Source organism: Enoplosus armatus, chromosome 7 (genome assembly GCF_043641665.1).
Source record: "Enoplosus armatus isolate fEnoArm2 chromosome 7, fEnoArm2.hap1, whole genome shotgun sequence".
Taxonomy (NCBI): Eukaryota; Metazoa; Chordata; class Actinopteri; order Centrarchiformes; family Enoplosidae; genus Enoplosus; species Enoplosus armatus.
This window is the reverse complement of record NC_092186.1, coordinates 26,342,021-26,363,440: the sequence shown is the minus strand read 5'-3', so window position 1 is coordinate 26,363,440 and position 21,420 is coordinate 26,342,021. Positions and strand designations below refer to the sequence as shown.

At 41.8% G+C, this 21,420-nt stretch overlaps 1 protein-coding gene across 1 annotated transcript in view; it reads right to left on the bottom strand.

Annotated features, from left to right (window-relative positions):
• Positions 1-21,107, bottom strand: part of eps15l1a (epidermal growth factor receptor pathway substrate 15-like 1a) — a 40,366-nt gene extending 19,259 nt beyond the window's left edge. The window contains exons 1-16 of the mRNA XM_070908973.1: positions 21,081-21,107; positions 20,095-20,136; positions 19,862-19,951; positions 15,769-15,816; positions 15,267-15,362; positions 14,878-14,946; positions 14,433-14,558; positions 14,180-14,239; positions 12,799-13,041; positions 11,084-11,241; positions 10,268-10,424; positions 7,923-8,008; positions 4,301-4,373; positions 3,708-3,869; positions 2,482-2,679; positions 1,187-1,351 (exon numbers count right to left, since the gene is read on the bottom strand). Coding sequence (XP_070765074.1) covers positions 1,187-1,351; positions 2,482-2,679; positions 3,708-3,869; positions 4,301-4,373; positions 7,923-8,008; positions 10,268-10,424; positions 11,084-11,241; positions 12,799-13,041; positions 14,180-14,239; positions 14,433-14,558; positions 14,878-14,946; positions 15,267-15,362; positions 15,769-15,816; positions 19,862-19,951; positions 20,095-20,136; positions 21,081-21,107 — 1,800 coding nt within the window. The remainder of the gene's footprint in view (positions 1-1,186; positions 1,352-2,481; positions 2,680-3,707; positions 3,870-4,300; positions 4,374-7,922; positions 8,009-10,267; positions 10,425-11,083; positions 11,242-12,798; positions 13,042-14,179; positions 14,240-14,432; positions 14,559-14,877; positions 14,947-15,266; positions 15,363-15,768; positions 15,817-19,861; positions 19,952-20,094; positions 20,137-21,080) is intronic.
• Positions 21,108-21,420: the final 313 nt, after the last annotated feature.

The window sequence follows — 21,420 nt, the reverse complement described above, 5'->3', positions numbered from 1 at the left end:
GATGAAAAACTAATCCAGGGGTCCACGTATCAATGTTTAACATTAAACCCGGATTCTGATTCGTATCGGTGAATCGTTAAACCCCTAATGGGCCGGTATTCATAAAAAAAAGTAAATATCCGGCCTACATTGTCCATTGCAATAAACAGGTCCCAATTCTCTGGAGCTTGACAAAAATAGCTCATTTTAAAAGTACCTCCATGGGCTGTGAGTCACAGCCATTGCTGCTGCACTAATTGTTGACCATGTTGATAAAAGGGCAAAACTACAATAACCAACTTCCCATTGTTTTAGAACACCGGCAGACACCTGTCCCTTTCACCTCACGCAGTAATCTTTCTGGGGGAGCAGTACTTCACATTTTGAAAACCTCTTCTCTGGAATTTGTACAAGGTTAAATGGTAAATTAGTGCCTTCTTTTAGCCGCCATGTTAGAAGGGTCGGAAGGGTCAATCAAGGTGATTACCTCGGCTTAGACCAAGCCTGCCCCTCACTAATGGTGTACAATGCAGCCTATGTGTGTCTCTCTAACAGTATTACAGCTCACAATAGTGTGTGTATTTTTCTTCTTTTATCTGACATTCTATATCAATCTGCCGCTGCTTTTCGGATACGATCAGTAGAATAATTAAAATTTGAATTGAGGGTTTCATAAACATACAGAAATGTTTTGGAATTTTTGGAATGGGTTGGAAGTATAAGTTGCTGAAAGTATTCTAATGGCATGATGGCATTTTAACATGACACTGTCGCTCTTTCTTCCAATATTTATATGTTATGCAAATTAAACAGAATTTATGAAATACTGTCCCACTTCTGGCCTCTACGTTGGTTACAAACAAGTTGCTAGTTTTAGGGGTCTTTGTAATTTCTAACTAAAACGCAGGCCATTCAAACACACGATTACTACTGTTTCACTAGCTTATGTGAAGAGCCTAAAAGGTTAAAAAAAGCCTAAAGAAAGGTTTTCCCATTGCTGACGGCAAGTAAGTGCATGAGAGGCAGTTTCCTTTCTGCTAAGCTCAACCGTTTGTATTGTTGATGCTTTTTCATTTATGTAAATACATTGAAACCATGTGTCAGCAAGAGGCCCCTTCATCCAGGATTCAAAATATGTTATCAGCCACATTAGGAGGGGAAAAAAAGCAGAGATTCTAATAGGGATCCTGACCTGTGCTGCTCTCACCATGACTGGGAATCCTCCGTTCTCTCGGTCACTGAAGCCCTCACTCATGTCGGCCAGGTTGGTCATACTGCCTCCGTGGGTTCCATTCAAGGTGCTGTTGTACTGCTCGATGCTTTTGGACACTTCCTGCTGGCTGTCCTGAATCTGGGACAACTTGCTACGGGCCTGCAGGATACACACACACACACACACACAGTACAGTTCAGTAACAAGCGGGAAGTATGGATAGGGTATGGATAACTATGCTGCCCGGTTGTCATGGATGTCTTTGATTTGGGCAGCTTACTTCTGAACACCTGCTGGGAGTTAAACGCACGCACGCACGCACGCACTCACTCACTCACTCACTCACTCACTCACTCACAAAACTTGACATCCCTTCTGATAATAGCAGTTACACCTCATTCACGTCTTAAGGGTAATGCAGCGTGATTTCAGAAGTTTCTATTATATGTTTTGATATGTTTTACCTATGAAAACTATTGGACTCGATTGAAACTGACATGAATCCAAGAAGACCACAGCAGCTGTTCTCTGTGAAGAAAGAAAACTCCAAGTATTTGATACTCAGATAGATTTTTGGTATCACTTTAGGGCATTTCACATAAGATAGGACATGGATTCTGACCTATGATGTTTTTGGTATATGACATGAAAACCCCTGGGTGGCAGATCTTATGTGGGGGTTTTATGAATAATAAAAAAAGGTCTAAGGGGACTTTGTTATGAAAATCAACATGACTGTTCCTGGAAGCAGTAAGACTGGATATTATTACAGGTGAGCATGAGGAAATGATCTGCTGCAGAGACTCCTCAACTCTCCGTGTGACCTTCTGACTGGAGGAGGGACCACACGACTGGAAAACAGACTCCAGTCATGTGGTCGTCACGTTCAGGTGAATATAATCCCCATCAGGCCATAATGCATGACATAATGGATGTTATGTGTTATGGAGAGAGTGGAGACTACATAATGCACCAATCACACATAGTGTGTCAAGCTACAAAAGTCAAGCTGTGTATGCAAGTTGCAGGTGGTTAAGTGATGTGTGTGAGATAAGTGACTGGTAGGGAAACAGATGACACACCACACGCACACGCACACACAACCAACTGTTGTGTTCCAGTTCCTCTAGTGGTACAGGGGGACCAACTATTACTACTACTTATACAGTGCAATGGTGCCCCCTGTTGACATTTTTCAGACACACACACACACACACACACACACACACACACACACACACACACACACACACACACACACACACACACACACAAGCCCTATTTCCTACCTGGTTGATCTCATCCTGCGTGGCCTTCAGAGACTTGATGATGGTCTCCAGTTGGATCTTGCCAGCAGCCAGACTCTGCTCCAGCTGGTTCTCCTCCTGCTGTAGCCGGCCCAGGTCGGCCTTCGCCCGGCTCAGCTCTTCCTCCTGGCTCTGCAGGTCTGACTCCTGGGAGTGTATCTGACTCTGGAGGGTCGAGATCTGGAGGCAGGAGTGAACGAAGCAATGAGGACGGGGTCTGAATTGAACACTTGCCGAGCTACAATAGCCCTTGAAATCCATCCCGCACAAGCTCGTCCATTTACTGAAACCATCTGCTTGATGATATGATTGATACTTTCTTCACTTCTTCCCTTTGGCACCATCTCAGTTGCCTCTTGGTAATTCTTGCCAATTAACTGAACATTACAATAAGCCACAATTCCAAAATCAGCACCATTAACCGCCGGGAGCGCCCGTCATTTTTTTTTTTTTGCAGATTTCCTCTCGGTTTCCACTTGTAAATGTAAAAAACCTAAGCGTCCCCGTCTTTATAATCCAATGTATGCCGTAAGATTGTGTTGTGAGAGAGAGATCCTTACCACCGTGCATCGTAGCTAGCTCAACATCACATCACATAATCACCTTCGGGACAGCGGGACGTACCCGGCTCTCACTGCCAGAGACGGACGGTGCAATGAAGAGTCGGTAGGGAGGACTGACCGTGGCGCCACGACTTTTCCCACATATAAATTCAGCGATTTTCTTTTCTCATGTAAGTCACCAAAGACACTACCTGATACCACAATACTGTTGTTTGTTCTAATAAAATTGCTGTGTGGGACATGTGGGACATTTATCTTTTATTATGAAAGCCAAGCGTTATCCAGTGGAGGGTCTGTTTTGTTGTCAGAATGTTGACTCAGGAAGCAAATGGAGAGAAATGTTTCTTTCTTGTGTGTGATATGATAAATTATGAAGTTGTAGGAAACAGCTACTTAAAAGAGTTTAAGTGCAATTTGTTGTTTTATCTGTTGTTTTTAAAATGTGTTGAGTCGGTCTAAAAAGCTACACATGCCACATATTTGGTATCAAATTAAGGAGGAAGTTATGATTGTCAATTATTTAATGTTTTTGATATAAAGCTGCTTGTTTGGATTAAGTAGGGAAATGGGGTCTAGAGGATTAACAATAACACATTATAAATTGAATCAACCCCCCACCATCCCAGTTCTTCCTCTCTTCCTCACCATCTGAGACTCTTCCTGGCACTTCATCCGAACTTCGTTCAGCATGTCCTCCAATTTATGTTTCTGCTGGTCCATTTCCTCCAGACGGTCCTGGGCGTCTTGTTTCTGACCCTCCAGCTCCTGCAGGTTGGCCGTCTCTCTGTCCAGGTCATCCTGCATCTCCTGATGGAACATATGTTTCAAATCAAAACCACAAGTTATGTGTCCACCACATAAAAATTAAGTGGTCAGATAAAGCCAAGCCGTTTAGTACACTACACACACACACACACACACACACACACACACACACACACACACACACACACACACACACACACACACACACACACACACACACACACACACACACACACACACACACACACACACACACAGCACTCACTGGCCCTGTATAGAAACAAAGTATGTGTTCATATATGCAGGGCAAGGAGAGACCATTATGGTTTCAATAATCTATCAATATTTCTTTGAAAATAGAAACAGAAAGAAAGTGTAGCAATTTAATTGGAACGAGAGCATTCCACATTTAAAAACGAGCTCTATGTTTTCATACTTCAGCTGATTGACCAGCAAATAAGTTGCCTCCTCACCTGCACCTCTGCACTCTTGTGTCTGATGGCCTCCTCCGTCTCCCTGATGTCCTGTTCAAGAGTGTACTTCTCCCTGACACACACACAAAATAAACATGCACACAAGGGTACGCACAAACACACACACAAGCAGAATTATGATAACAGAAAAAAATAATAAAATAACAACCAACACCCCACCCTTACTTTGTTAATCAAATGAAATGCAAACAGCTATAACAAATACAATGTGTATTTCATTTCAAAACCTTCAGTTGTGCAGTCAAAATCATGACAAAAGCATATAAATGTACATTTTTTGCTAGGAACTGCCCAGACTTTGTGAGTCCCACAAAATTAACAAAATACTGATTTTTTTTTTATGCTATGGGAACAAGACATTATGTTGATCAAATGGCACTGTGTCCGATCCCACACATTTATTCTGTGGGCTCAGTCTAGTGCCCCTTTTTCGAATCCAACTGTAGTTTTTGACCACTGGGTGTCAGACAGACTCCTTAAAAAGAGATAGGTTCTGTCTTAAAACAATAGCCAGGCGCCATGTGAATATTGAAATGGGTCTTGACTTGCTGTTGTGAACCTATCCTTTAACAAACTCTGCATCTTGACCTCAAGGTGATCAAAATAAGCAATGAGAAGCCTACTGATAACCACTATGGAAGAAAAATAGTAGGCAGAACCATTGCTCATCTGTGTGTGTGTGTGTGTGTGTGTGTGTGTGTGTGTGTGTGTGTGTGTGTGTGTGTGTGTGTGTGTGTGTGTGTGTGTCACAGTAGATTTGACATAATGCCAGTCCATAGATATTCAGTAGCTGGTGTGTTTACCTGAGAGTATTCCACTGGGTAAAGGCAAGAGTGCTGACGCAGCATGGAGAATAAGTGGTGAACAAACAAAAATTTGATAAAATACACACATCAAAAGGAAGAGTGGACGGTTGGCTGGTTGGATGGATGGATGGATGGATGGATGGATGGAAGAAGGAAGAAAGCAGTAGGATGAGACAAAGCCAAGATGGATAGTAAAGCTCATCCACATCTGGTATGTGTGCATGTTTCCTTTTCACGTATGCATTTTAACACAGCAAAATGATCGGACCATACAGCATATAGAGTGCTGCAGGGAAGGCGCATTTCTGTGGGCCAACCCGGAAGTTAGCATCGCTCTGGTTCCCTCAACTAACAGCCAAAGGGATTGTTCCATGGGATTTTGGATCATTGCAGAAAAATAAACAAAAGTTTATGATACTTACACGTTTTGTTCTGCAAGATAATCTTCACTAATGAACACCACTTTTATGATTTTTGAAGCATAAATGGAATCACCAGAAGTAAAAATAATGTAATAACTAATGTTAGGCTATGAACGAACTACATCACAGTCGCATTACTTCAACGTCACCACCACTAAGCTGAACTTTTAAGAAAATATAGATAGATCTAGATATATGGACAGATAGATATAGAGTATAAACACAACAAGGTTGTAAAGGCGGACTAGTGAGTAGATGACTTTCCATGTTCGGCATGAAGACGTTTAATGTCCGCGACAACCTCTGTTGTCTCATTTAGCCGCTTGTTAGCAACCGCCTTTTTTTAAAGACACGTAAAAAGCTTCAAAATTCACGAGTGGGGGGTATCTACTGACGTATTTTATGTTGTAGAACAAAACCTTGAAAACTCTTGAGCTTGTGTTAACCATAGACCTTATTTCAGGCATCTAACCAAAACCTCATTCAAGAAACCCATTGATTCTGAAACAAGGAAACCTGAAGTGTAAAAATGCGAACTCATTTCCGGGTTTTAGGACTCATTCCTGCAGCACCTCCATACAGAGCTGAGTGGTATTGTAGGGTTAGATGTGGGCTGCAGGTAACCTCTGCTGCGGTTCAAACTAGCTGTGTCCGCCATCTCTGCATGTCAACATCCTTTTGTAAAAGGGACATTCCACTTAAATCCATCAGCCTAAATGTGTAACTGAGGGTCTGTATCAATACCCACATTTGCGGTAGTCAAGTCATGACACACTGGGACATGCTTGGTTAATAATCACATGGCTCAATGGAGTTCAGATGCTTGGTTGGTTTGATTTTTATATATATATAAAAAAAAAAAACTCAGTAGGATCAACCATACAGAATTGCAGTAAAATCAAATGACATTCGGGGGCTGAATGAATGGCAGAAGGAGCTGCCTCGATTACCTTTATGGGCTTTAAAGGGTTTGGAGATGTAACATACAAGGAAAGAGTTCCTTATATAAAATATGACAATGACAGTAAATTTAAAAAAGGTGACAAAATAAAACACACAACAGACCGCAGTAGCACTTTGTGTCCTCCAAAATTCTCCCCAGTTTTTTTTCTTTAACATATGTGTTCGTAAGGGGAACATCAATAAAACTTAACAAACATGGGGGCCCATAGACAATTCTTTTTTTTTTTTTTTAGTTTGGCATGATTGGCCAGTACTGAAAAAGCACTTTACTACCTAAGTGTGGTGATACAGTTTTTCTGAAACCAGTGAACTATGCTTGTACTATTTCATCTTTGTTGTCATGTTAAAATCAATTCACAGATAATTTTATCTAATCTTATTTTAGTTTTTGATTTGACTAAATTTTTTTGGGGACTTCTGAAAAGTAGGGCAAAGAAGATTCAGGAAACAATGAACCAGGATCATTCTAGACAAGACATGATGTGGTCTGTGGTCTTATTATCACTATAGAAAAGTGATAAAAGCCTGGATTGTGGGTGATGTATGGCAATGGATTGAGGGGGCTAATGTTAGAGGTTTAACTGAAGAGGCGTGTTGGCTGCTGTGTGAGTGACAGGTTTGGCAAAACTGAAAGAGCTTTGACACAGGACATCACGGAGTACATTCATCATAGAGTGAATAGTAACTAACATCCATCCAGCTATCCATTTTCTACCGCTTATTCGAGGCCGAGGTCACGGTGGCTAAGCAGGCTAAGCAAAGCAGTCCAGACACCCCCTCACCCCAGCAACGTTTTCCAGCTCCTCCTCCTCCTCCTAATCCTCCTACTCCCATGCCAGATGAGATATATATAACCTCTCCAGCGTGTTCTGGGTCCACCCCGGGGTCTCCTACGAGTTGGACGTGCCCGGAGAACCTCCAAAGGAAGGTGCCCCAGGAGGCATCCTGATCAGATGCCTGAACCTTGGACTCCAAGCTCCGTCCGGATGTCTGAGCTCCTCACCCTGAAACTAATTTCAGCCACTTGCATCTATGTTCTCATTCTTTTGGTCACTACCCAAAGCTCATGACCATATGTGAGGGTTGAAATCGAAAGCTTAGCCTTCCACAACAACAGTCAACAGTACAACGGCCACATTACTGCTGACGCCGCCTGTCGAAACTCACACACTAGCACAAACTCCTTCACTTGGGGCAGCAATTCACTCCCAACCCGGAAGGGAGCAATCCCGGAAAACATTTACAAATGGCTACACTGTTGGCATTGCTGTTACTGGATATACTGGTACAACAAATGCACGCATGTAATCTTCCATTTATTTTCTACGCAGCTTTGAAAATGAAGTAAAAGTGGTTTACACTTTCAGTGCTTGTCATGTTATTTATGCGCCAGTGATATTTGTTTGTTACCTCTGCAACTGGGCTATCTCCTGGCTGATGTCATCCAATTCCTTGATGCCAGTGAACTCCCCTGAACCCACTGAACTAGAGCTGTCCTGTAGAGAGGGAGACAAGGCAAACAGAAAGAGAGAGAGAGAGAGGAAGGGAGGAAAAAAAAGAGACAACAGGTTGGCAAAGTAAAACTTCTTTGTTGAAGAAACATGGGATGATGAAATGGTACCAACTAAGCCATGGCAGACCGGGCCAAAAGGAAAAAGGAAGAGGAAAAGAGAGGATAAGGAGAGAAACCAGCGCTCAATAAGAGGAGCAGCACAGAGGTTGAATCAGTAGGTGGGGGGCTGGGTCAATCACCAACATGTGGGGAAGTGTTACCCCCCATTGACAAACTGCCAAAGAGAGGAAAGATTCAGGATTTTGCAATTTTATGAATAATATATTCAGTCAGCCCCCCCTTTGAAAACATTTAGAAGGTTTTCATGAAGGTGGTTTTCAACAAATGTCCAGTATAAAGTGCTGCAGGAATGAGGTTTGGTTTAGTTTGGTTAGGTTTTTTTTTTTAGCACTTTTACACGTTGCCTTGTCTCAAAGTCAATGGGTTTTTGGTTAGATGCCTGAAATAAGGTCTGTGGTTAACACAAGCTTTTTTCACATTTTGTTCTATGACATAAAATACGTCAGCAGATACCCCCCACTCGTGAATTTGAAGCTTTTACATGTCTTAAAAAAGGCGGTTGCTAACAAGCGGCTAAACAAGACTACAGAGGTTGTCGCGGACATTAACGTCTTCATGCTGAACACGGAAAGTCATCTACTCACTTGTCCTCGTAGTATTTATACTCTATATCTATCTGTATATAAATTTATATCTATCTATATTCTCTAAGTTAAGCTTAGCGGTGGTGACGTTGAAGTAATGCAAGTGTGGTGTAGTTCCTTTATAGCCTAATGTTAGCTTTTTACTTCTGGCGATTCCATTTACGCTTCAAAAATCATAAAAGTGGTGTTCATTAGAGAAGATTATCTTGCTGAACAAAACGTGTAAGCATCATAATCTTTTGTTTTGCCACAGAGCTTATTTTCTGCAATAATCCAAAATCCCATTGGCTTTTTGTGGAGGGAACCAGGGCGATGCTAACTTCCGGGTTGGCCTACAAAAACACGTCATGTTGGTGATGCTAGTCCAAGCGTGTAGAGACGTTTTTTTTAAAATAAAAACAGCCCTTATAAGATGTTCCTTCATTTAACAGGAGTACTGACTTATCGGAAGTACACAGGATGCTCTTGATTTGAGTGATTTAACTTACTTATTCCAGGGGCCACAGGATTGCAGCCACTTTATCAAAAAGACTAATTCTAAAAGAATCCTGATGGTCAACTAAAAGCCATCTTGAATCTTCCCTTGATCAGCCAGACAGTTGACAGGGTTAGACAATGTCACTGCACTGTATTGGAATGAAGAGAAAAGTCTTGCAAATGCTTTCCAGTAAATCAGCCTGAACAGCCAGCCACTGAAAGCATTTATAGGTTAATAACACTGTAGGTCCGTGTTACCTACCCACAACTTGAACATTATAGCCTGAGAGAGTAGGAAGAGGGGAAAGGTAGAAACATCAGCAGTAAACGAGTTAGGATAAGAGAGAAGAACAGCCGGCAGTAGATGTCTTGATTGGTTTAATTGATTTACCTCAAATTTGCCATTTCCGTGTCTATTGTGGGTTACATTTTCCAAGTTCTTTTCCCACCAAAATAAGCGGATTTGGCAGATTGGGAAATTGGTACAGCTCAAGAAACAGGATGTATAGCAGACAAGTCTGTGCACCTTTACGCTCAAATATGCAAAGAGCAGGAGAAAGATGAGTAGGAGGGAAGAGAAGGAGAAGTATTGACTCACCCGTCTCATCTCAGACAGAGCAGCCATCTCTGATCCCACTGGGGTCATGTATCCTGACATACTCTGCAGCCATAGAGAAATGACTTAATTACTATAACAATTATAACTCCATCCCATGTTTTTTTGGAAAAAGTAATCAGTGCAAAGCAAGTTCCTTGTTCTTTTCTTGTGTTAAGTCAAGATAAAAAAAAGTTAACAATACTCTAATTTACCAGCTAATGGTCATGACAACCATACTGACAACAATGGAAAAACTTAAATGAACATTCCTATGGAGCCCTGGATGATAAGAGGCTTCCATCTGGATTTTTGGGGCAGATCGCTGATTACCGATCGCCGATTACGGGGTCTATTCTAACTATTCTTAACAATATTACATATTAAGAGATGAGAAAGTAGCTAACAGGCAACATGTGCAACATATTCCACTCTCTAGTAAACATGCACTGTTTGTTGGACCTACTGGTACAGGAGTGCCTCTCTCAGAGGGGGGGATCATGTCAGCGGTCAGGGCCTGGGGAGGGTCGATGCCCTTGCTGACTTTCTGCTGGATGAGATGCATGGCGAGGGCAAACTGCTCCCTGGTCAGCTTGCCTATCTGCCTTGTGTCTGCCAGAGCCCTGCAGGAAAAAGAGCACATGTTCAACATTACAGACACATTAGGTTAACGTCATTATACCGAGCAGAGTGACACACACACACACACACACACACACACACACACACACACACACACACACACACACACACACACACACACACACACACACACACACACACATTGCTGAGCAGAACATCACAAAGGAAAATCTAAAGAAAAAGAAGAAGAAACTGCTTGTCAGGAAGGGTTTCCACTCAAGAAATAATTTGACATTTCCACAAACATCTGTGTAAGAAATCAATATAGCATGCAGACATTTTGTGGACAATTGTTCAAAGTTACCTTTGGCACATTTTTTGGGTCTGAGTTCGTATTGTATTTCATCAATTTGCTCCATCGCTAAAAACTGTTATTCCCTTAACAAACAAAAACACCAGACCCAAGACAGACAAGTCTGCTGAGCGACAGAAGAGCACCATGTTCTCATTACTGGTTTATAAATGATTTCTTACCCATTAATAAATCGATTAGCTCCAATTTAGACTATAAACCCTTTATAAAGGTTGGCTTATTAGGAAGGGGTACCGAACTAATAATAAGCCTAGCCAAGAAAACTAACAATAATCAAATTAATGGTCAAGCATGAAACATGAAGCGGGAGCCTGGCTGAGTCCCCACCATATGTGGGCGAGAAGGTTCTGAGAAAGTCCAGACTGCATGAAGATGTCCTTCACTTCGTGTCCGCTGACAAAACCGTCCAGATCAGCATCGGTCTTCAGGAAGATGTCGTCATAGCGACCGCGGTCTGACACCGGGACCACCCAGGTCACCGTATGCTGAGGCAGAGAGAGAGAGAAAGATGCATATGTTGTAACTTTCTATATTTTTGACATGTATTCTGTTGTATTCTATACTGTTGCAGCGCTGCTCTCCTTTACCACAGCCGGGCTCTGTGCACAGCACTTCACTGCACATGTGAGTGAAAAGTAAAGAGTGTGTGAATGTGAAAAATGATTTGAGAACACCTGTGATTGGCTCCGACTTCCGCAAAAATACACGGTTTCACTAAGCTCCAAATGCTCATTATCATTAACAAACAGTGTACAGAACGTCATGAATGTAGCGGCCTCTCATTTTTTAGCCGGCGCCGACAGTCGCTTTCTCTGGCTACAATGACAAACGTCGCCGGTGGCAGGTCATATCAGCTGTCGCTAATTAATATTCAGTGAATCTCTTGATAACAGGCCAATCTGATCTGAACTTGGCTGTGGTCGGGTTTGTGTACTCTCTGTAAGCCGTGTGTAAGATAGTTTGTGAGGGAAGAATCTACACTCTGTAACCACCACTGTACAGTCAAGAGTGGCCAATGTGTTTCTTTAGTTCCAACAACTCCAACCGAGTGATTTCATTCATATCACGTGACTAATTTAAGTTTATAAACTTAATATTTCTGAACTGATTCTGAATAAAGTAGCTCGTTAAAAAAAACATGGTAAATCAGATTTAGTAGGCTACAGCTGGTATTTCAACATGTCAGATACATATTTAATCAACATTTAATTAGCATCGGGCCCAAAGAAACTTGATAGGGACATCCTTAGCTTTTATGAAACAAATTATGTAAAAGACCTGTTATTTCACCGATTCGAATCGGAATCCCACTTTAACGCTGAAGATGCGACTACATATCGATACGCAGACCCCTGGATCGATCTAAATGTACCATGAACCGGTCAATGGCCCGATTCTAAAATTACAAATCGGTTGACTGAAGATTTGGTGCCAATTCTGCACAGCATCACCACTCTCCTAAAAGGTCAAAGGTCAACGCAAGACTCTCACGTCAAGAGTAACGTTTGCATAGTGTTGCCTGCGAGGTAAAAACAAAACATGTCCGACACGGTTTACAGTGCACCATCAAATGTAAAGTTTGGAAGACGTTTGTATTTCGTAAGTAGTAAGGAACATTGGACCAATGTCTGGCCATCTGTAAGGTCTGTAGAACAGCGATTAAGTACCGCGGTAGGACGACACATCTCAACACTCACCTGGTGAGACGGCATGGTGAAACCTATGCGGGTGTTTCGGTTTAACAAGTGACCCTGTTAACTGGCGACTTTCAGCCGAATGCATCCGTTTGTCGTCGTAGTTACGACAGCTGTTGAAAACAGCAAGGTCCTCGTAGATGCCTTTGTTTAGTTTTTCATCAAAACATACCTATTTGATAAGTCTTTGGAGTCTTGTTTGAGGAAACGTGTCACATACGCAGTATAACTAATACTGAAACATAACACAATTACAAAAGGATTTATAGTGATGGATTATTGTGCGTTTACTGATTATGCTGTCTGTAGAAGTGTGTATATCAGTGTAGTGTATACAGTGTGTGTTACCTGTCCAGACTTGAGCGTGTGTTTGGGCGACAGGCTGCCGGTGCTGTTGAGTGAGTTCATGCTGCCGTGGGAGGGCGTGGAGCGCAGCGAGTCTTTTGGCGGCGGAGGGCTCGCGGGCAGTCCAGACACAGAGCCGGCCACTGAGCCCAGACTCTTCTTTCTCTTAGATGGAGGGATGAGGGAAGAGGGGAGGAGTGCGGGAACAGGCTCCTTCTCCAGGGCCCGGTACACCAGGTGCATGGCCTGGGAGAGCACATCCTGCTATTAACACATACTTGCTAGCTGCACAAAATTGTTTTTTTAAAATGAGTGTTTTGATGGAGGACAAGAAAGATAGTAGATAGTTGGCATACAAAAAACAAATAGCAACCAAATAAAGGATCAAAAATGGATCAGGTTTTACAAAACCAGCACTTGATTGTTAGCGGTCGATTATGGAGCTTAAGCTAACGTTAGCCTTTTTCTCATCGGATCTGCGCGAATCACGTAGGTGACCTATTTTGGATTCAAAACGGCAAAGTCTGCATGCCTGTACAACTAATCAGAGCAACTTCACTTGTGACGTAGCGCTTTGATGGCGTAGCATCCATATGTCTGTGAAGAATTTGAAAATACAAGGCATTATTAACCCTTTGAACTGTGCAATGGAAATGGTCCACCAGTGACTATACTGGAATTTTAGCTTATTGAGATGTCATTTCTTGGAGTATCTTCAAATGTTTCATATCCCTAAAATCTGTACAACCTAAGATAAACGATAATGTTAGTTTTAGATCGATCTGAACAGGATCATGCAAATATCGATCTCCCGCAGGTGCCCCCGAGTGGCCGTGGGAGAGCGATATTTGCACACGTAACATAACGTAAAATGACGTCTTCATGAGCGTACAACGTGATGAAGGAAAAGGCAGAAGCCTTAGCTTTCTGTTGCAAAAAAAAAAAAAGAATGCTCTAGCTATTATAGTTTTTATTTTAGATCGATTTAAACACGATCATGCAAACAGCGACCTCGAGGGTTAGTCACTCTTCTAAAATATTTGAAAAAAAAAACAGGAAAAGGCCCAAACCGTTTTTTTGATGTTGATGTTGATCTAGGATTGACTTTGATGAAAAAAATTCCAGAAAGATATACATGAATTTAAAAAAAGTGTACCAGATGCATCTGCCAGAGCAAATTTGAAAAAAAATGAACTTGCAGATTCGTCTGGTTCTCGGGCTAGAATCTCTAAGGAATGTTTCCAGCACCTTGTCGAAGGTGTTGTTCTGGTCCTATCCAGTATTAGAATGCCACTGAGTGTATATTTATGTAAGTATTGACAGCTATGTCAGGATATAGAGAACCCAAACTACATATGGCGACGATGTAGAAGATAACACTCACCACTGCAAACTCATCTTTGTCCAGGTGGCCATCTTTGTCTATGTCACTCAGGTCCCAAACCTAACAGCAGGAAATACACATGATGAGGCCATTCAGCTTAATTCAAGGAGTAACTGAACTATTACAGATTCCATTTCATTACTATAAATCCATTTTAGAAGTCATGCTTTGTCATAGTTGTGGGGAAACACAACACATTTCAGTTGTGGCTTGAGTAGTTTAATCTTCAATCATCAAAGTCTGAAGTTGATACCTTCCCAAGGACATCCAGAGGTAGCTTGGAGTTGATTAGGACTGGTTTGACCTTCTCTCCTGACAGCAGGCCATTGACTGGAGCCAAACTTTCAAAAATCCCATCAAATTTACTCTTCTCCTCAGGCTACGAAAGGAAAACAAACACTAGTTATCTAAAAAAATCTGTAAATGTTAGACTGACTGTCTTCTGACTTAATGGAAGAGCTCCTGCTTATTCACAATAAACTACAATATTCTGAACAACACCGGATTGTGGCAATATTGATTAACACTATATATATCAAAAATAAATACAAAAATACATAAGACTTAGAATTGTATTCTCCTTTTTCTTTCTGAGTCAATGTGAAACCCTTCTATAATGGTTACTTTATTATACTGTGTGTGTGTGTGTGTGTGTGTGTGTGTGTGTGTGTGTGTGTGTGTGTGTGTTTGAAACACACCCTGACAGCCCAGTGTAATTCGCCGGAGGCAGACGCTGTGCTGCTTAGAGACGGACTGCTGGTGTCCTTCTGAAATCAAATCAGACAAACAAAGATGGCCGTCATAGCACTGTCACATGATCCATTCGCTGGATTCGCTCATCTTCTCTCATGCTGAGCTTTTGATTCAAGGTTTAACGACATAAGAAAATAAAGAAGAAAGTGACTTGATGTAATGGTTTATTCACATACTGAATGATGAGTATAATGAATATAACGTATTGTACAAATGTCTGCACGTTTGATATTAATTCCATATAATAGTCGATATTATGAAATACATTTGCTGCAGCTTGTTTTTAAACAAAGACTACACAAGATTTCGGCTTTAATGTTGAAGTCACACTCACAAACTTGGGGGGAGGGACTGTGAGGTTGAGGCTGGACAGGCTGACTTCCTGACCGCTCTGAGCGCAGGCAACCAGCCGCAGAGCTACGTAGAACCCCTGAGGGAGGAAACACAAGTTACTCATCAAGTCATTCTCATTCTCTAGCTGAGCTAACTGATGGAGCAGCCCAAAGACATACAACTCTCATCATGCCTAATACATATTATTATTATTATTCTTCTTCAGAGATGAGAAAAAGGTTAGAAAACCATCTATATATAAGAAAATATTCTCTATCTTTGCGGTTTTCCACTTGTTATTTGAGAAGGACATGCTAGCATGAGCTAATTTTGAGGCATTATTACAACTGGGGTCATCTTATTAGATCAACTTGTAGAGTTTTTGATTTCATTATTATTATTATTATTATTATTGTGTCATTAAATATTTATTTCTGTTGATTTTCACTTTTCTATGCAGAGTACATTCAGTACATAATGAAAGACAGTCATCTGTTCCCCACCTGTTTGTCCAGATAGCCTTTGCCATCGGGGTCGGCCAGATCCCAGATCTGAAACACAAGACACAAGACACAAAGCATTAAAAGACAGAGTAAAATGGAGTTTTGAAGTACTCTTATCTTCATGTGTTAATTGGGATTTGGGGAAATTAGCAAACTCCACTCATCACATAAAACCACACTAGATCGGTAGGTAGTAGAGCAATATCATAGTAGGAGGTGTGTGTGTTTGGATTTCAGCTGGTAGACCTGTGACAAAGAATGTGATTGTGGTCTAATGTGTTCATTTAACCCTGAAGATGCTCTAACTTCCATTTCACTGTGACTTTCTGGCCAAGAAAACTAGCCTGGCAGACATAAAACACAATACAAATTGCACCTTACAAATTGATAGCATATCATACCAGGAGGTCTCTGACAATTCTAGCTCTGAAAAAGACGTTTTATTACCAAAAATGTAATTGACATGTGGCAAGCGCCTATGAATACATTCCAGCTTTGCCTTTCCCTTCAGTGCATTCTCTAAACGCATTCTACTGGCTTTGGCTAATGGCGCTGTTTAGTTTCAACCATTTCCTTGTAGGTCAGCATTTATTATTTTTATGGGTTGTTTTAACCCACTGACAGACAATGGTGAGGCACTCTCTTTAATCCATCTTTTCTGTTTGAACTAATTGAACAAATGCGTCTGAAATAATCATGTCGGACTCTTGTCTTCCCAAGATTTTATCAGAGTCTTTATATTTATATAATTTACAGATACATCAGAAAATCCAAAAGGCAGTGGGGGAGTTGCGAAGGGTGGGTACATTTTCCAAGGGAAGTTAAACAGCCCACACTACTGCCAACAAACAGTGCTGCACTGTCTTGAGCCAAAGGACAACACGCTTTCAGGTAGGTTTTGATTATATTACTGGAGTGAATATATCTTATATTTTTACGTGAACAGCGTATTTCTAATGTTTACCTCACAACAAAAGAATATGGAACATGGATATTCCAATATGGTAAGTATCTTCATATAACATATGTGTAGTGGGAAAATACACGACAATATGCACATTCTTTTGGTAGCTTTTATTTACAGTTTGCTTGAAAGCCTTAATTGTGACAACAGAAATTTGTAAAATACTAAAGCAATATGCAATGGGGTTGGGAGACTGGATGAACATATCGTTCATCAGCGATTGGCTGAGTCCATCGCCTGTTGTTTTTTTTGGGGCTGGGGGCAGTTTTTGTCATTTTATTTGGCTAATTTATTGGTCTGCGTCCAAAGAATGAGTGAGAGGCGCTGCCCAGTGACAAGACTCTCGTTCAGCGAGCTAACCCAGAGAGACCAGCAATGGCAGAGAGGCCCTGTTCACACCTGGTATTAACATGTGTCATGGGTGATCCGATCACAAGTGGACAGCTCTAATACCGGGGGTGAATGCACCCAAGACGCATTGACAGCTAATCTTTCATACCACATTCAGAGGTGGTCTGAGCCACATACTGCCACATTCTTTTAGCAGTGTGCATGCGAATGTGTCTGGGGCCACATTGAAGGAACCTACTCAACTGACGTCCTCTGTGTAAGCAGACGTACACACTCATTGGCTCATTAAAATGCGAAACAAGAAGACGAAGACGGGCACAACAGGCAGAAAACAGATTGTGGTGGATGAAGTACACACGAAACACGCTGTCTGATGTCCTCCGGCTGCTCTGCCTCCTGATCGATAGATAGCTTTTACTTGCTGCTAAAGTAACCGCTAACTGTAGCTGCTGTTAGTTAACCGCTAGCTCAGTTAGCCTTGCAGCTAGCACTCCGCTGCACCGGCGTTTACAATGCTAGCACAGGAGCTTTGGACCGCCGGGAGGAGGAGGTTTAATAAAGCTTTAATTCAACTTTACAGCTAATAGACCGCTAGCTGCACGACTAACTGAGCTAATTAGCTAACGGCAGCTACAGTTAGCGGTTATTTTAGCAACAAGTAAAGCTATCTGTCCATCAGTAAACCGAAAGCTGAGGCAGAGCAGCTGGAGGACATCAGAGGGAAAACATTTTCCAAAATATTTTCTCCATAAAACACAAGAAAGTTTCACCAAAATCAGTGAATAAAGTTATAAAGTTGTATTTTTGTACAGTAAACAATGAGGCACGGCCCCCAGAAACACTAAACATATATATACACATCTATCAGAAACATCTGTTGTTTTTCCAACCTAATTCTTGGCTCATTTGTGGTCTGATAAACAGTAAATTTATCAAATTCAGGTTAAAACAACAACGTCTTGTGGGGAAGTGATCGGATCACCTAGGACGCATGTTAATACCAGGTCTGAACAGGGTCAGAGTGGCAGCATGGGGGGGAAAACAGCATGTAACATTAGAGCCAGAATGAATTAACTTCAAAAACAGAGATGGTGATTGTTGGAACAGTGGAAAGACTAACCAAGATTTTGTTTCTATTGAGTTTGAATGAAGTGCGCTTTACGATGAGTTAACAAGGCAATTAAGCTAGTAGAAAAACTTTTAAAATTTAGAAGAGCGAGCTTGTGGAACGTAGTGAACTCGCGGCTCACAAACATGTCCCAGCTGAAACTGCGGAGTATTATTACCCAGCCTTAATGCATACAAATACAAACAGGACTGTCAAAACCAGCCCACTTTAAGACCAAGTCCAAGTCAAGAGTCCAGAGGTATAACTTTTAAAAAAAAGACAATATGCTGGTTTTAAACATTCAGTAGGAGGATCAGCGGCATAGTCTTTTCTGAAGTATTGTGGTGGGCAGTTCATTGAAACTTTTTGATCATGTAGCTCTGCTTCAAAATTAAAATCTGGTCATTTTTCCTTCAAACCGAGGCAACTATGTGGTACATTCTGCTATCTATGCTGCTAATAAGGGCACATCATACAATTCAATTCAATTCAAAAGAACTTTAAATATCTGCAGCGGAGCAATTAGAACAAACAAGCACAAACACACATATCTCACTAAAAACACGGAGAGAGACATCAGAAGAGACCAGCTAGTCAATGTCATTACTGACATTTTCAACATCTCGCTGTCACGGGAGAGTGTTCCCACCTGCTTCAAGACTGCTCCCCATCGTCCCTGTACCTAAAAAGTCTGCAGTGTCTAGTCTATACGACTACCGCCCTGTGGCACTCACCCCTCATTCTGATGAAGAGCTTTGAGAAACTGGTTCTCCAGCACATCAAAAGACAACATCCCGGCCAGCCTGGACCCACAGTTTGCATTCGCAACCAACAGATCCACAGAGGATACTATCTCCACTGCCCTCCACTCAGCCACGTCAGTAGGTCAAGCCAGTTGTAACCTAGTCGAAATGGCGTTTTCGGACACAAGCCTCAGAACTGACTCAAATAACATCACATTTTAAAAGATGCTACAAATTATATCCAGCTACAAAAAAAAAGCATGAAAAGCCGCCAGCTAGAACGCCACATTTGCCACACGGCAAAACAAGCTGTAAACACAACATCGGCAGTCACATTTTTATAGCATCAAATAACTAATTAAAACCAAACTCATCAGGAAAATGAACACTAAAATGAGAACAACCTAAAATGAGAAACCATATTTGGGAAAAATGTATTTGATGTGTCCCATCCACTAACATGGAGGGGGCGGGGTTTATGACCTATACTGCAGCCAGCCAACCAGGGGGCTATGGAGATGTTTTGGCTTCACTTTTGGCACTTTTGGGGGGCTGTTATGGCTGAAGGGAATTCCAGAGTTAGTTATGACTCTGCGTGGGTTCTTAACTACAAGCAGCACCTTTCAGATAACACAAAGTCATATGCATATAAGGTCTACACATACATCAGGGCCGGATTCTGTAAAATAGGCACACAGCCCTTTAATGTTAATAATAGTGTTCTAATTGGTACTGTCACGTTTTACTGTTATGAGGATCGCAAGTTTTCCCCAACCATGCTTACAGCGGACTGACATAACCACAGACCAGAGGTTGACCTTCAGTCCACTGAAAGAACAAGATCCACAAGCAGCAACCACCGTGTATGAAACAAAACACACCACACTTCTGTGCGAAGCAACACTGACACCATCAGCCACGACCTACCTTTCCCAGTGTAATGTCAGGGAGTCCGGACTTTTTTAAGAACAAGGCAGCTTCTGTTGGTCCTACTCTCCCTGTATTCCCTGGATCCACCTTTGGAGCAAACACACACACACACACACACACACACACACGTCACAGACTGAGTGCATTGTGGCATATTTACATCTTTCATTTTCCCATTTCGTGATGAACTCTCTCAGACACGTTGACTGTACTTAAACTCGTGATCTTACCTGTCTGTAAAAGTTCTCATATACAGGGTTCCCACTTGACAACTGTGGCAGAAAGAGAATATTATTGCATCAAATCGGCCATGCACTTACCTCTACAAGCGAGGTTTCCTTCAACCACAAGCACTGATAACATGTAAGTCAACGTAAGCAGTGTATTCAGATTTTACGTCAAACCTAGCCTATTTCAACCAGCTGTGTCAACTGTGCTGACTCAAATACCTAGCTAAACTTAGAATATTGCTCATTCAAATACTCGTTTAACGGTCATTTGCGGTTTTGCTGCGATAGCTCCCCAAGCCCTGCTGCTCACAATCAATAACAAAGATATCACAGATCAACTGCAATGCCATGTATGACTGTTGCGCAACCGCGGTAGGCAACGTTAGACAAACCGCCGCCGTGGATGCTCATCAGCCTTTTAACATTAACTTGGCCACCAGTGAACGTTAAGACTAGTGACAGCCAACTTACATCAGCACCATTAATGAAAGCTTAGCCCGGGTTAGCCTGCCTTCTAGCCAGCCTTCTCGAGCATGTTTATCCCCATCCTCCTCACACTACTGGACACCAAGGCTAGGCTAGTTAAGATTCGCTAGCTTAAGGACTGAACGTTATCAATAGTTTCTGACGCTTTGTCACACATACGTGCGCAGGCCAGACCGGGTCCAACTCACTATAGCGTGTCCACTGTGCTCATAATCTTTCAATTTGTAATTAGTAAGTTAATTGAGTGTTATGTCGCAGGTAAATAGCTAAACGACTAGCTAGTACCCGGCTGAAGCTAACAAGCCCGCTACCTAACGGTACTGGAATAGGCCTTATTCGACCAGCTGACTGCCTCATTTCTAGCTTCACTCCAAAGCGAGCTCGTGTTTTGTTCAAAGTAAAATGAAAATACAATGCCATGAGTGAGATATACATGTATTATGCTATTAATCATCATCGTCTGAAATTGAAGTGGAGAAACAAAATCGCTGCATCTTTACCTGGGTGAGAGATGTGTGAGCTGCCATCTTCCCTGTTGCTGCGGGAACGCACCCACCCTCCCTCTCCAAGGCAACACTCCCCTTAGCGGTCGAACCTGTGCCTCACATTCCGGTGACAGATCGCAGTCGATGCTGCGTTTAAAGATCTGCAGATTTTATGTCGCCTACACGGTCTGCGAGATAATGAATTTCTTTAAACACTTTTGACATTTGATTTTGTCGTTTGATTTGGGCTCTTCATTAATTCGGCGTAAATATATATATATATATTTTTTTACAAACAAATACTTACAGCTTAACTTGGTTTAACCCTTCAGTCATGTTGGGCTGGAGCCACACT